Raw genomic sequence first — 16,551 nt, forward strand, 5'->3', positions numbered from 1 at the left:
GACAGTCGTATGGGTATTCCCTTGTAGGTAACTGAGTTTCTTTCTCTTGCTGCTTTTAAGATTCTCTCTTTGTCTTTTGCTCTTGGCATTTTAATTATGATGTGTCTTGGTGTGGTCCTCTTTGGATTCCTTTTGTTTGGGGTTCTCTGCGCTTCTTGGACCTGTAAGTCCATTTCTTTCACCAGGTGGGGGAAGTTTTCTGTCATTATTTCTTCAAATAGGTTTTCAATATCTTGCTCTCTCTCATCTTCTGGTACCCCTATAATTCTGATGTTGGTACGTTTGAAGCTGTCCCAGAGGCTCCTTACACTATCTTCGTATTTTTGGGTTCTTTTTTCATTTTGCTTTTCTGGTTGGGTGTTTCTCGCTTCTTCGCATTTCAAATCTTTGACTTGATTCTTGCGCTCCTCTGGTCTGCTGTTGGGAGTCTGTATAATATTCTTTATTTCAGTCAGTGTATGCTTACTTTCTAGATGGTCCTTTATCACACCATCGAGGGTCTCATTAGATTTCCTGTACATCTCATCAAGTTTATCGACAGCCTCTAGAAGCCTCTTGAGAGACCTCAAAAGTGTGGTTCTGAACTCAATATCCTCCCTTGATAGTTTTGTCCTGTTTCTTTGTCTCCGCATTTTTTACGATTTCTTGGTACACCCCCTAGTGGTCTTTGTGCGCAGTCTTGTTGTAGTTAAGCCTTGATTGTTGTAGTTAATACTAGAGGGATTTGACCTCCAGGCCGACTGGCTGTGATAATCAGCTGTGTCTGCAGTGGAAGAACTTGTGTCCTCTAGGGAGGTGCTAATCTAGCCTTTGCCTGAGGCTATCGGGCAAATGCCTCTGTGCAGGGCTTGGGCGGGGCAGTTCCCACGGGATCAACAGGGCAGAGGAGGGAGCAGTTATGGCTGCTCTCAGTCCGTCCCCACGGGCTCTGCCTCTCTGTCCCAGCAACCGCTATAAACCTCGGAGGGACCGTAGCCAGACAGTCCTGCTTCTCCCGTTTGAGTCTGGGTCCCTAGAGACTCGCCCGGATCTGGAGCTCAGAGTCTGAGGCTCCCTCCGGATTGAAACAGACAACCACGCCCTCAGCCACCAGCCCGCTCCGAACGCACTCCGCACCTTAGTATTTTACTTCAGCACTGCACCTCCTCTGATTCTCGGTTCCTCCTAGTTGTGGAACTTCCACTCAGCCAGCCTTCCTGTGGTTCTGGATGATGTCCGTTCGGTCTTTTAGTTGTATTTTTGAAGTGGTTGTTCGAGGCAGCAAACTCCAGCGTTAACCTATGCCGCCATCTTGGTTTTTTTTCGGATTTCTTTTTCTCTCTTCATCTTTTCCTCCATCTGGGCTATGATTTCGTCGAAACTTCTCTCTTGAGCCTCCATTTTTTGCTGCTTTTCATTCAGTGTTTGTCTTAGCAGCTCCTCTTTTCTTTTCACTGCCTCTGTCTTGGCTTTTTCAGCTGTTCCACAATGGTTTTACAGAGATAAGAAAATAAAAATTATACCTAGCTGCACCGTTCAAATAAAAGAGACTAAAATGATTTTTAAATGGCCGAGAGGAATCTCTCAATATTCTTACCAACAATAGGAGCAAAGCAGGTTTCAGAATGAGATGGAAAGGCACTTGTTACCCTGAGGGAGTAATTGAAATTCACCTGGTTACTTTTTGATTTAGCCAAGTTGTTTTAATCCTTTAGTAGAAACACCTTGTTTTAAGGACTCGTTCTCACACATTTAGGGGAACTGCAGGGACCTCCCTGCTTTCCATGTTCACAGCCCTGACCTGTTCCTCCTAGAGCAGTGATGGTGAACCTTTTGAGCTCAGTGTGTCAGCATTTTGAAAAACCCTAACTTAACTCTTGTGCCGTGTCACATATAGAAATTTTTTGATATTTGCAACCATAGTAAAACAAAGATTTATATTTTTGATATTTATTTTATATATTTAAATGCCATTTAAAAAAGAAAAATCAACAAAAAAAATGAGTTCGCGTGTCACCTCTGACACGCGTGTCATAGATTCGCCATCACTGTGCTAGAGCCTTCTCCCCAGCAGTGAGGGCCTTGTCCAGGGGTGGGCAAACTTTTTGACTCGAGGGCCACAATGAGTTCTTAAACTGGACTGGAGGACCGGAACAAAAGCATGGATGGAGTGTTTGTGTGAACTAATATAAATTCAAACTAAACATCATTACATAAAAGGGTACGGTCTTTTTTTATTTCAATATAGAACAGCCGAATGGGCCGGATCCGGCCCGCGGGCCATAGTTTGCTCACGGCTGGCCTTGTCAGCCTGTAGGATGAATTCCTTTGTTGCAGCCTGTGACTGCTTGAAGTTCTGGAAGACCTCCATTGCCTGAAAAAACAAGGACCAAAGACTCTTCTTGCTGGGGAAAAAGACTCTTCTTGCTGGGGAAGTCATCCTATATAATAAAGATGTGATATGCAAATTGACCGTCATGCCCTCACACAAGATGGCCACCCACATGTGGCCACAAGATGGCCGGCAGGGGAGGGAAGTTGTGGGTAATCAGGCCAGCACAGGAGGGCAGTTGGGGGCAACCAGGCCAGCAGGGGAGGGCAGTTGGGGGGAATTGGGCCGGCAGGGGAGCAGTTAGGTGTCGATCTGGCTGGCAGGGAAGTGATTGGGTTGATCAAGCAGGCAGGCAGAAGCAGTTAGGGACAACTAGGCAGGCAAGCGGTTGGGAGCAAGGGGTCCCAGATTGGAGAGGGTACTCTGATCCTCTTGGGAAAAGCAGTTTGATGGCATCAAGTTGGACTGGAGCATAGAACTATAGACCAGGATCAAGAAGCTCATTTTAGTCCCTGTTTAGATCAATTTGTTGTGTGACTTGTGGAGAGGTGCTTAATTCTCTTCTGTTCAGGCTCAACACTTTTGAGTGATGGTGTTGGTAGACATAAAATCCATGTGTGTGTTTTTTTAATTGAGATATAATTGAGATATCACATTATATAAGTTTCAGGTGTACAATGTAATTGTTTGATATCTATATACATTGCAAAATGATCACCACATTGTCTAATTATTGTCTGCCACCTTACACAGGTATAAACATTGTTTTTTCTTTGATGAGAACTTTTACATTCAATTCCCTAGCAAAAACCACATATGAAATTTAGTATCATCAAGGTTCCTTTATCGGTCCTAAGATTAAGAGTGGTCCATCCATCAACAATGAACAATGGAAAATTCAATGCAACTGGAAGTAGACTTTCTTCTGCAAACTTGGATTGCTATGAATAAAAAGATATACACAGTAAACCAATTGTCCACTAATGAGTTAAGTGTTCAATGAACAGAGTTTTGAAGTCCCATAAATTATTTTAATAAAGGCTTGATTGTGCAAAAATATAGGGAAGGAAATTTTTTGTTATACCTGAATGCAACAACCTGTTCCAGCAAGGATTCAGGAATCTGTAAAAGGGGCTGCGACATAAATGAATAAACTAGATAAGAAATATAAATTTGGAAGGCATGGGGAACCAGGCGGAAACCCTTCTCTAGTGGAGTGGCTCCCTGAAACTCCAGACCCATAGCTTTTTATTTACACATTTTGCCCTTTAGCAAAGCAAACACACATATCAAAGGTAAGGTTTGGTAAACAGTAAAAGATTATCAGGTTAGGGGAATTGTCTTTGGCTGTTTAGCCAGCAGCAGGTAATAATATGCAGATTTTCAGCCTGCTGAATATCATGAAGTCCATCAGCCTTTTGAGGACTTTTCACATTTATTATGACCTTCTGGTCTTAGCCTCCAGCACCTGAAAAATTATAATCATATTGCTTTTCTTCTGTATGAAATGAGAGTTTTGTAACTTGTAAGATGGTCAATGACAGACACAAAAACAAGGTGAAGGTGTTTATATTGGGCAGAATTATGTAGTTCTCCAGAGTTCTCTCCCCTGGTGTCCACACAGGATAGTCTCCAGGTCTGTGAATATGCTAAATATTAATCTTGTGATTATATTTTTATCTGGCACTGGCTAACTTTAGGAAGTAGAGATTACTCCAATGGGCATTCCTAAACACAGGAAGCCTTTAAAAGCAGTTTACTCCAGTTGTTAGCAGAGAGGTAGTCAAAGATATTTTTTTAAAAAAAAGACAAGGATACAATGCACCATTGCTGCCTTGAAGATGGGGAGGAGTTCCAATGAGCTTCCTAATGACATTATATTAATTTCAGGTGTACAACATCTGAATCTTGTTTTCAGCTCTTGGTAAACACAGCAGAGCACCATACATCTTGTGCTAGGAATTCACCTGAAGAATAGTGAACTAAAAAATTATGTGTTTTTGCAAACTCCTAATAAGTACATGTTAATTTGCTTTGCCATAATGGAAATAAAGAACCAATCATTCAGAAAAAGGATTAGTAATAGACTATAGATCCCAGTCACTCACATGAATCCAAACTTCTTTTACAATGGGAAACACATGAACTATGGGTCAAAAGGGGATGTGTAGGCATTAATCTAGAGGAACAGAGATTAGGAAAGATCTATGCTAAGACATATTTACCATAAGCTTCGTCTGGAACACTTGGTTGTCATCCTTGAAGGAGTGCTCCATGAAGATTGCAATGGTTTCTTTCTCACAGGCTGCATGCAGGTCCAGCAGCTCCTGCAGCATGTGTGTGGGGAAGCTCACTCTCTGGGCCATCTGCTCACTGTAGTGGTCGGCTGCCTTCTCCACAGCCACTGAGTTCTCACGCTCAGCCAGAGTTATCACTGCATTTTCCAAACAAGGCACTGCTCCACTGTTGATGGTATCCACATCTGCCTTTGCCAGAGTCCCCAGACCTGAATGACACAAGATATTCAGAAAATGGACAAGAAGTTTTTACTCACTGTTTCACAAGCTTTAGAGATCATCATTCTAAAAAGAACAAAACTTTGTTGAAATGAAGATTTCTGTCTTCTCTCTCTTCCTTTCCTCCCCACCTTCCTCCTTGTCCTCATCCTTGTCTCCTCCTCCTTTATATATTATAAACCCCCTTCCTTGTAATAACATCATCATATCTCCTATACATTCTCTCTTTTATGGTTCTCAAATTCATGTCATGATCATGTAAACTTAATGATTTCAACCAATGTATTCAAAAGTTTCCTGGAACCTTTCCCAATTGAAATACATTTTAAAAGAGTTTATTTCACAGGTAGGTAAAGTAGATAATTTGTGGGAAAATTTTTCCAATGAAAATTTGGGCTCATATAAAACAGTCATCAAATATTTCAGGATGGTGACTCAAGTATTAAATCAGTCATGGGCCCATCTCATCCCAGGACACTGTATGTCTGCTGAAGTTTTATAGATCCATGAATCTGGCCCTGTACAGAAGACTAGAGTTAAATTTTCTTCTCAAGATCTAATGAACTTTCAGTGGCTTATGTTGTGCTATGTATTTTTTTCTATTTTGTCTTGTCATCATCATGCAGATTCCTATCCTTAACAGTAGCTTGTGCATATGTCATTAGTGTATTAGTTTCATGAGATACAGTAGATTTAAATAAACCTTCATATAGGGAAACTTTAATGAAAAAACATGTATGTCTATGTGTGGCATGAATCTGCATATCCACATCCCATACAGCAGGAAACAGAACTACTGACAAACCCTGAGTACAATCACACACAATGAACTGCAGAAAAACGTGCTATAACAAAGGAGACTCATGATTTCCAGTGACAATGATTCCCTCTCTGAGGGTCTTTGTTTTTGCACCTGTGAAGGTATAGTTACAGAAATTTTTGGATTGCTCCTGGAAACTGTACTCCAGTTGTTTTCTGACAGGCATTCCATATGTTGTAACAAGTTCTTTTTATGTGTAGGCCGATCAAAAACAAAGCCCTTTCACTTGGGGAAGAACTTCCTGATATAGTACTTTCTAGTCATGTTGTGAACTGCATCCAGCATGGCCAATGGTTTACCTGAGGAGGGGCCAGTGAAGGATTAAAAGAAACAGACATGAGCATATAGTTGGGGCCAGGTGGATCACTGCACCTGGATGAGGAAACAGTGACACAGCCTGTATGCCAAATCTTTATTTTATATTCAGATCACACAAAGCAAAACAAGGGAGTGGTCAAGATGTTTACAATGTTCTTGCGAGTTTCAAATATGCTTCTTTCCTGTTGTTGCAATTCTCTGAACTCTATCAAGTTTTGTTTTGGCAGCACTTGCTTCATTCCCCGAAGCCCACATCCCTCAGCTACCTAGGACTCCAGGGTCAGACTATAAGGTCAAGCTTATGAAAACCATAGCCTTTGGCTATAATTGTGCTGGGAGGGCTTTTCCCTCCAAGCTGGGACTTGTTTTGTGCTTTGCCACAAGAGGACCTTGTTGTCTCGTCAGTCTGAGGCTTGAACCTGTCCAAACGCTGTTGTCGCTCTCCACAATGTTGGATTGCTGGATTTTGGGATCCTTGCCTGTAGAAGAAAAGTAAAAAAGAGCAGTGATTGGTGAGACAGTCTTCAGGAAAGTATGTTCATTTTCAAGGGTATTTCTGTTATTATAACTCTGATGCTTGCATATATCCTCCTATTTAATCATGAATATGAACGTAATGCAAATCTCCTCAAAAAAAGATTTATTTATTTATTTATTTTTGTGCAAAGCCAGGAATAAAAGAAGTACTGCTGAGGAAGAAGAGGAGGCATTCATCCCATCTGAAGAAACTTATTATTGCTTTCTTTAGCTCTTCCACGGTTTCCAACAGCTTGACTATTAATTAGATATTTTTGAATGATAGATTAATCCCCAAAATTGTCAGAAATACATTTGATATTATAGTCCTCCTGTCAGAAATGTAATGGGGGTTCTAAAGTAAAAGTCAAATATTTCTTGGTAGATATATGGCAATTTATGATATTGCTAGAACAGACAATACTCAGACCAGTAAAGAATAACTTCTAAAAATCAAAGTAACAATACAGACCATAGAAATATAGAAGTTTAACCTAATGCCACATAAAGACCACACCTGTTCTCTATATCAGATTATATCGAACGTGACAATGTCACACTGGGTAATTCTGGGCATATATCAGCTGCTCAATATGTGATTCTTGAATAAATATATAAAATATTATATAACCAAAAATGGACATGCTTCCAGGTGCCATCCATTTTTCTCTCTGCTAAATCTATTCTGTGTAAATAATTTATTCTATTAACATGATGATAGGCTATAGAATGAGGAGAGTGATGTTATAAGAGAGCAATAATGAATGATTTGACAGTCTTACTGGAAGAATATGTTAATTTGGGGGCTATTAAGATACACAAGATGAAATATGTTTTAAAAAATGAGTCATTTGATATCATTGTGATTCTGAGTTACCCGTTGTCCATAAAGTTGGGCATTTTCTCCAAATATAAGCAGAGGAGTGCTAAACTTAATCAGAATGAAATATTTGACCCCTAAAATGTCTTAGTACTGGTTGTTATCCTCCAATTTTTTTCATTGTGTCAATTTTCCTAAAATCTTTGGTACAATATTGGATATTCCATTTCCTTAGCCAGCTTAAATTCTGGTCACTTGAGTTTCTTTAGTCTTAATAACAATTGAATTTATACCTACCAGTCATACTCATATCACCATTGGCACGGGCTTCAATGTAATAAAAAAATAAAAATTGAGCTTAAGTACTAAATGACAGGGCATATTTGATCACATTCTACATTGGGTTTCACTCCTGGCAGAGTTGATCACCATGGATACATTTACATGTTGCCATGTATATTTACACCCTGGCAAATCATCACTGGAGGTCAGGGATTGACATATAAAACTTTATATTATAGCCCTCTGGTCAGAAATATAATGTGAGTAATAAAGTAAGAGTCAAATGTTTCATCCTCCACCACCCAGACCATCCTCTGATACCTGGAACTTCAAGGCATTCTCCAGGTACTCATCTTCACTGATGGTGCATCCATCTAACTTCAGGTCCAGTGTGAAATTCCGTACAACCCAAACAAAGTCTGGAAAGAAACTCAAAAACATGGCTGAATCACCTACTTCACCAGAGCTGGGAGAGGATTTTGCCCTGATGAGCTTTGTTAGTTCAGTCACATAGCTGGGATCTTAGCTAAGGAATGAGAAATGCTCCATGCTAAAATTTCCACATCTCAACCAGAAATCATTTTTAATAACATTCCCATTCACCCAGTGTCTCTTTCTCCTCAACCATGATTATCGACTGGATAAATCCACAAAAGCCACAAAATAGTCTCAGTTATATTCCCATAGACTCCATTCACATTTTGGTTGGGTTCCTGGAAGGATACTGCAGCTGCTCCAGGGTATGGTGGTTGATGGTGCCCATGCTGTTGTAGACAAACATGCTGCTCAGAAGCACGGCCAGGGCAAAGATCCATGAGTCATTTTTTGAATAACCCTAGAAAGTGCAAGAAAGAGACTGAGGTCTCTTCAATTTATTCATCCATTCTGTTGTTCACTATTTCAGCTCTACTATAACTGACCATTAGGGCAAATAACATACACTGTGAAGACAGTGCTAAATTCAAACTTCATTTTGGCTTTTGACATTGACACCTCTCTTGGCCTGAGTTACATAACTATTAAAAGAAGTAAATGACAATGTAAATGTTTGCAAAATGTGTAAAACAGTCCCAACAACATAGAAGTATGCAATAATATGTGAGTAATTATTTATTTTCCATTTTCTCTTGAACATGGGCTATTGGGGATACAAATGAGAGTCAATTAAATTCATCAATTTCTCATTGTGCGTATAAAAAAAATGTCAGATACTGCATTTACTTTTTTGGATATAAAGGTTCCTAAGAGCAATCTCTGATCTCCAGAGATGATGTGCTAAAGGTTCAAATATACATGGCAACATGTAAGTGCATTCAAGGTGATCAAATCTGCCAGAAATGCAACCCAATGTTGCAACGTAAAAGACAAAGTGGAAATGCAATACTCAGAAAAATTATCTGTGATTTCAAGCCAAGAAGGGATTATATCTTAATGAGATAAATCCAATTAGGTTAAAAGTAGTAGGGTTTTGCTTTAAAGAATGAACAGAATGTGGAATTGTGGAGAGAAAAGGACCAGGCTGGTGGAAGGATCTACAGAAGCCAATTACTATTGTTCATACAAAGGTGCTACATGTTATTTTATTTTATTTGATTGAAGTAGTAGTTATGTGGGTGGTAGGAATAGATGATGCAGCTGAATATAACATTCAGGATAAATCATGAGTGACTATGCAATAGAATTGGATACTACTAAAAACCCTAGAGTTGTAAGGACAGCAAGTACTTCTCCTGCTATCAGTTGACAGTTATGTTTTGGCTCCTTTACAAATGTAATTAGTTAAAAAGAAGAAGGTTTATGTAAACTACAATCTGTTAGCAATCTGTAGACCATCTTGGGCTTATACTGAGGTCATTACTGAGTACTTTACACTTGAATTATGCTAAGTGAAATAAGCCATTCAGAGAAAAACAAGTTTCATATGATTTCACTCATGTGAAATCTAATGAACATAATGAACCAACAAGCAACATAGAGGCAGACTCATAGATAGAGAGCAGGCTGACAACTCTTGGAGGAGGGTGAGGGGTTGGGTGGCAGAAGTGGAGGTATTGAGCAAAGAAGGAACAAGAGAAAGAATTCATGACAGGGCAACAGTGTGGTGACTGCTGGGGAAGGGGCATGGGAGAAGTTGGAGGAGGGTTTAGGGGGGATAAATTGTATGGACAGAGACTTGACTTTGGGCGGTGTAAAGATACTGTGCTGTAGAATTGTGCACCTGGAACCTGTATATATTTGTTAACCAGCATCACTCCAATAAATTCAATTAAAAAATTAATATTAAAATTCAGAATATCTAAATTCCTGCCCCTACTCCTTTTGGGGTAAGGGAAGCCAAAGATCCACTGCTCTGCTTTCAAATTAGACTATGGATAATACAAATGACACATGATTGACTGCAACTAGCACAGTAAAGACAAAATACCCAAAATTATTTCATTAAAATGCTTTTGATGGGTCTAGCTCATGAATTTATAGAAAGTCAGGGAGGAATTCACCTCTAAAGCCCAGAGACTTGGACTAAAACCTTAATTAATATGTATGCTATCGTTGAAGTGTTTTTGGAGATTATGTAAATATGTTATTTTAATGAAACCACATTTTCACATTTCCTACCTTCAAGACTATCAACCTCAGACACCTTAATCACCAGATGCATTGATCCCATAATTATAGCTTCCTCCAGGATGTTTTTCTTAACCTGAAGACCAGTGTAATATGTCACTCCTTGTATTCATGGAGCCCTGTACAGATAACACTGCATATGTCTTATCTTCCACTTCAGCTCTGAGCCTTTTCCTCAATCATGCATACCTGTAGTACTTAACACAAGAGCCTAGAATTTAGATGCCAAATAAGTATTTATCTTGTAACTTTCATCCAAGTGTAAAAATAAGAAGATATATATATCTAATCAGGAAACTATTGAGTTTCCAAGAAAGTAAATTCAAGGAAACAAAATTTAACACCTCATTATTCTTAAGTGGATTTATAGTTTATAGAAATAGGTCATAGAAGTTGAATAAAGTTTGCAAATTAAAATATAAGTGGAGTATCAAGAACAAAGAAGACTCTTTGCCTTACCTTTTCCACATCACCCAGGCCCTCAATATACAGAAGGACCAGAGCGTGGTTGGGCTTCAAGGGGTGGGGTACACACCACTTCCAGATGCCCATGGTTTCAGACCACACTGTGGAGCCTGGACAGAATCCTGCAAAGTTAGAGGAGAAAGTATTATAGAGTACAGCAGATAGTCCAGGCTCCCCATAGGTTCATTGGTTAAAACTATTGGAATGTGAGTGCCTGGCTGGGAGGAAAGTTGCTTTGGTTTCAGCAAGGACAGCCTATCCAACCTTTATACATGTGAAGGACCTTCTCAAGAAACACTTTCTGTTTCCTATTCACATCATACTATCAATGGCTCAAGCTATGTCACATTCAGAATTACTATAACCTCTATTGATCTTTATATTTTTTTCTGACACTGAAGAGGCCCTTTTTCCTTCAGTTTCTGATGGAGTTTTACCAGTGGGAGGCGTCAGCATGAGACTAGAGGTCAGGCATGTGTTCCCCTCGCTTATCCTTGGTGAGCCACAGTGTCCCAGTGCCTCTGTTCCTCTACAGTGGGTCACAGCCCTTTCGTTTAGCTTCATATAAAACTGCTGGTCTTTGCCACATTCTGGTTTCACTTTCTGCTTGTCTTTTCAGGCTAAAGGAGTGACTATAGTTCCCTGGCCATTACTGTTGCCACCCTCTAGGTACTTCCTCATCTCCAGTTAGTTCTCTGTGACCTGCTTATGCCCTTGTATGTGTCCCTCTATTAATACTCATTAGTTACCCTCTGAGAGGTTCTTGTGTGTCCTGCCAGGAACTGGACTGATAATCAGCTATGTTGGATTTTTCTTCCCTTTCATTCCTGTATTTTTTTCATTTCTTTTATCTTCTTCAAGAAATTGAGGAAGATTTTTTTTTCTTTTTCTTTTCACTGCCTTAGGTTGGGATATAATGGAAGTGAAAGCAGAAAAGACCTGTGAAACCTGCATGCTCCTCTTTCACAAGGCTTAAACCAACAGGTGGACAGCATGTGATCGATATGCCCAAGAACCTATGCGTGATGTACCTTGTCTAACAGTTCAACATTTTTAACATCCACCATAGGCCAATGTTTCCTTTAATGGGGACTAGAAATGGACATGATGGAATGTGTAGGGAAGGTGCTTTCAGCTTGATGCAAGCCATTCTATTTCCACATCCAGTGAGTTCTCCACAGAGAAGATATAAAGCCTGAGATGGCCTGCATTCTTCTTCATTGTAATAGTATTTGATTGTTTGCTTATTAATACAGAGTAATCTGAACTCCCAGATACCTTAATGAGAAAAGGTATGTGTAACTAGAGATCATCACTCTCAGTTATGAGAGGTAAAAACCCACAAAGGAAGTTATCAACAAGTAGTGACCTGGTCTGGCTCCTGGGTCTTGACTGGGCACAAATTCTTCTTTTTTGTTTCTTTCTGTTGTATGAGTTTGGTGGTGGAGTCACAATTCAGATGGTGTTGTTTTTCCATTTACAGCTTACTTTCAACATTATATTGTTACTTTCAGTTGTACAGCATAATGGTTAGACACTCATATACTTTGCAAAGTGTTCCCACTGATATTTCCAGGACCCACCTAGCACTATATACAGTTATTACAATATTATTGACTATACCTACATGTGTTAAAATATTTTGAGGTTTGAGACTTCTTCAGCAATGAAACACCACCTCATCATTACATGAAGTTATCTTGAGTAGAATTAAAAGGATGGTGTTGAACCTCCTTAACTGGTATCTTTCCCTTAGGGTTCCCAAACCTTTAATCCTCATAATGGCCTATCAATTTATTTAAGACTGGCAAAGAAAAGTGTTCTCCCAGGATAGGTGGTCTAGAATTTCTCTACAAAAAAGACTAAGACAAAATTTTTTGTTGGAAGCAAGTTGGGAAGTTTGTGAAGCAAAAAGGAGAAAGGGAGAAAGGAAGGAAAGAAGGAAAGGGGAGAAGAAGTGAAACATAAAGAAAGAGACACAGTGAGAGGACAATGAGAGATAGTGCTATTAATCATTGCAGTTCAGTGTTTTGAGGTTTTCCCATAATGGTGCTGAGCTGATGAGACAGAGAAGACTTTTGAAAATAAAAATGGTGTGTGGTCTTCATAGAGAGAAATGAGTTTCAGGACATAGGCAGATTGCTCTAGAAATCAGTAAGAACAACAAAAGGCAACCCAATAAAAAAGAAAAATGACCTCAAGAAATAGGAATTGCAAATGGAAAATTAAAATGTGAAAAGATGCTCAAACTTATTTTCAATGATGCAAATAACATGCACCTATACAGTCATCACATCATCAAATTTTAAGTCTTTTACCAAAGTTTTATGAGAATGTGGAGAATTCTCAATTACTGCTAATAAACATATATTACATATAAAGTTTGAAAAGCTGTTTGAAAATATCTAGAAAGGCTGTCTACATATATACTCCATGACCCAGAAATTTTATTTCTGGGTTTGTCACACAAGGAAGTTTGTGTACATGTGCACCAGGATGTACCAGCAAGAAGATTCATGTCAGCAGGTCTGTATCAGAAAAAAAACTAGAAATAAACCAATGTTCATCAACAACAAACATATAAATATATTATGGTATATTCTTACAATAGCATACTATAAATTAGTGCAAATAAATGAATACAGATACAGAGGACAATATAGGGAAACTTAAAACTTTTTGTTGAGCAAAAGAAGCAAGACTCCAAAGAATTCCTGAATGGACTTCCCTTTATATAATATTTAAGCTATTCTTACAAATGCATACAAGCTTGTAAAATCACTTTTACAAAGGAAGAGTGAAAGCATGCACCATGAAAATCAAAACTTTGGTGAGCTCCAGTGAGGTGTCAGAGGATCTATCTAGGGCTTATATTTTTTAATTTTTTATATATGTATGTGTTGTGCAATCTTCTGTGGTACAGTTTGCATATTGATAAGACTAGATAAAGAAAAGAGGGTACAATTTAGTAAAGTTTTACTCAGAAATGAAGCAAAAAATTGGATGTAAGTCCCATTGAGCTATGGGATATATAGAATATTCTGTTGTCTGTTGTTCCTTCCATCCCTTTTTGAAAACAGGACATGTTGAACAATATTTGTGGTCTAGTCGAAAAGGCCCTGAAGTTTAGGACAGAAGTGAGATGGGAGAGAAAGGAAGGGAATAATTGCTGGAGCTGAGCTCCTCAGCAGAAAGAATGGATGGGATTAAGAACAATGGGTAGATCTTTGGATAGAGTGGGGAACCCCTTGTTACTGGCTCAAAGGGTGAGGTTTTGTGGAACAATGGGGTTTAAGATATCTATTTGGTGGTGACAGTTAAAACTTTTCTTCAGTGAAAGAAGTTAGTCTCTTTTTTAAAGATGACCCTGAAGGAGGTGTGATCAGTCTGTGTTATCCCTGTCTCCAAGCAAATGGCCGCTGCCCCAGAACAACACTCACCATGGTTCTGTCCTGCCAGGCGGTTCATCAGGTAGGATTTTCCTGTCCGATACAGACCTGCGATGGCCACCACCACCACAGGCTGAGACATCTTGTCTAGAATCTCCAGTGCTGTTGGGTTTACTGTCAGCTGATTATTCTGATTTTCCACCAGACAGATGGGGTCCATCATGGTGTATCCAGAGGCCATGGTGAGCTGTAACCCAAAGGAACAATTCAGTACAACACAAGGTCCCAAAGTCATATCTAATGGTTATACAAGTCACATGTATGTCAGCTTTCTGTGTGTAGAACAGACTCCTACATTTTGTATTTAGCCTAGTGTGTCAAGGCCTGGCACAGATTCCTTATGTACATTGTCATATTGATCTTTAATTAAACCCTAATACAATCTTGTGCATGTGATGCATAAAAAAAATAGAAGGAGCAAAACAAAACACTGATGATGGAGCCATGAGAACATTAACATATTGGGGGTAAGTAGAGGCAAGATGGGACATGCAGGAGACAGAGAATGACCAGAGAAGATACGTGGAGTTCCTGAGTGATTTGGTTTCTCGTTAACTGCATATATTTTCTGAGCACTTACCATGTGCCAGACACTCTTGTAAGTGCTCAGTATCAAGTAGGGAACAAAATGGATACCAATTCTTGCCTCATGGAACTCTGTTCCGGTGGGAGGAGACAGACAATGCAGAAAGCAAATAAGCAGCATGCAGAGTATATGTATATTAGATGATGGAAAGTGCTCAGGAGAAAAAAAGCAGGAACTGAGATAAGGAGCATGGGGGCTGGATTTAAATATAGCAGTGAGGGCGAACCTCTGACACACGAACTCATTTTTTTGGTTGATTTTGCTTTGTTAAATGGCATTTAAATACATAAAATAAATATCAAAAATATAAATCTTTGTTTTACTATGGTTGCAAATATCAAAAAATTTCTATATGTGACACAGCACCAGAGTTAAGTTAGGGTTTTTCAAAATGCTGACACGCCGAGCTCAAAAGGTTCGCCATCCCTGAAATAGAGGATGGTCAGGAAAGGCCTCTCAGAAAAAGAGAAATAAATGTGCTCTGCGACCTTCAGGAGGACAAATCTTGTGAATCCTGGGAGCTGTAGCAGTTGGAGGAGGGGAGACTTTGAGAGGAAGAAGAAGACAGAGAATAAGGCTCACTCTCAAAACACCATGATACAGATCTTTACAGGATCCAGGTACAGTGGTGAATGTAGGAATTCATCTATTTAAACTAGAGTAAAAGGATAGTTTTTGTTTGTGGTCTGAAAGGGAAGAGAGGCTGTAGTCAGGGCATTTTATGCTGGGCCATTGCTGCCAGAGTCCCACAGCTGGGAGAGGATCTACTATAGTACTCTACTGTTTCCATCACAGTGGGGGTTTCATGCAATTAAGAGACAGGAAGCAGTCAAAGTGCTTTGACTGTCCCTTCACTTTCTCAAAGACAGTCCTACACAACATTCATGTGCCCCCATGCTCTCCTAGCTGTGTGCATTGGAAAGAGTAATTTCTGTATCTCAGTTTGTTCTTCCATAAAATGGCAACACTAAAAATAACCATCTCACTCATACAACTTAACAAAAGGAAGATAAACAATCCAATCAAAATGGGCAAAGGACCTACATAGACACTTTTCGAAAGAGGACATACAGAAAATCATGAGACTTATGAAAACATGCTCAAAGTCAGTAATTCATCCAAGAGATGCAAATCAAAACAACAATGCGGTACCATCTCACACCTGTCAGAATGGGTATCATCAACAAATCAACAAACAACAAGTGCTGGCAAGGATGTGGAGAAAAAGGAACCCTCTGCACTGTTGATGGGAATGCAGACTGGTGCAGCCATTGTTGAAGACAGTATGGAGTTTCCTCAAAAAGTTAAAAATGGAACTGCCATTTGACCCAGTAATCCCACTTCTAGAAATATATCCCAAAAAAACAGAAGCACCAATAAAAAAGGACATATCCACCCCTATGTTAATAGCAGCACAATTTACAATAGCTAAGATTGGGAAACAGCCTAAGTGCCCATCAGCAGATGAGTGGATTAAAAAACGGTAGTACATCTGCTGCTGTGAAAAAGTACTCCTCTGCTGTGAAAAAGAACTCTTACCATTCGCAATAGAATGGATGGAACTAGAGAGCATTATGTTAAGCAAAATAAGCCAGTCAGAGAAAAATAAATATCACATGACCTCACTCATTTGTGGAATATAATAAACAATATAAACTGGAGAACAAAAGTAGTTCCAGAGACAAAGAAGCATCAAACAGACCATCAAACGTCAGGGAAGGCAGGGATGGGGGGTGGGCAGGTAAGAGACCAACCAAAGGACTTGTAGGCATATATATAAGCATAACCAACGAACACAGACAGTAGAAGGGTGAGGGCATGTGCTGGTGGGTGGGAGCAGCTG

At 39.4% G+C, this 16,551-nt stretch overlaps 1 protein-coding gene across 1 annotated transcript in view; it reads right to left on the minus strand.

Annotated features, from left to right (window-relative positions):
- LOC111826914 (guanylate-binding protein 6-like) overlaps positions 1–14,307 on the minus strand; it is a 24,161-nt gene extending 9,854 nt beyond the window's left edge. The window contains exons 1-5 of the mRNA XM_023757677.1: positions 14,114–14,307; positions 10,668–10,795; positions 8,309–8,418; positions 7,883–8,097; positions 4,537–4,817 (exon numbers count right to left, since the gene is read on the minus strand). Of these exons, the coding sequence (XP_023613445.1) occupies positions 4,537–4,817; positions 7,883–8,097; positions 8,309–8,418; positions 10,668–10,795; positions 14,114–14,303 (924 nt within the window). The 5' untranslated portion in view covers positions 14,304–14,307. The remainder of the gene's footprint in view (positions 1–4,536; positions 4,818–7,882; positions 8,098–8,308; positions 8,419–10,667; positions 10,796–14,113) is intronic.
- Between the last annotated feature and the right edge of the window lie 2,244 nt (positions 14,308–16,551).

The sequence above is a fragment of the Myotis lucifugus genome, unplaced genomic scaffold (assembly GCF_000147115.1).
Source record: "Myotis lucifugus unplaced genomic scaffold, Myoluc2.0 scaffold_110, whole genome shotgun sequence".
Lineage (NCBI taxonomy): Eukaryota > Metazoa > Chordata > Mammalia > Chiroptera > Vespertilionidae > Myotis > Myotis lucifugus.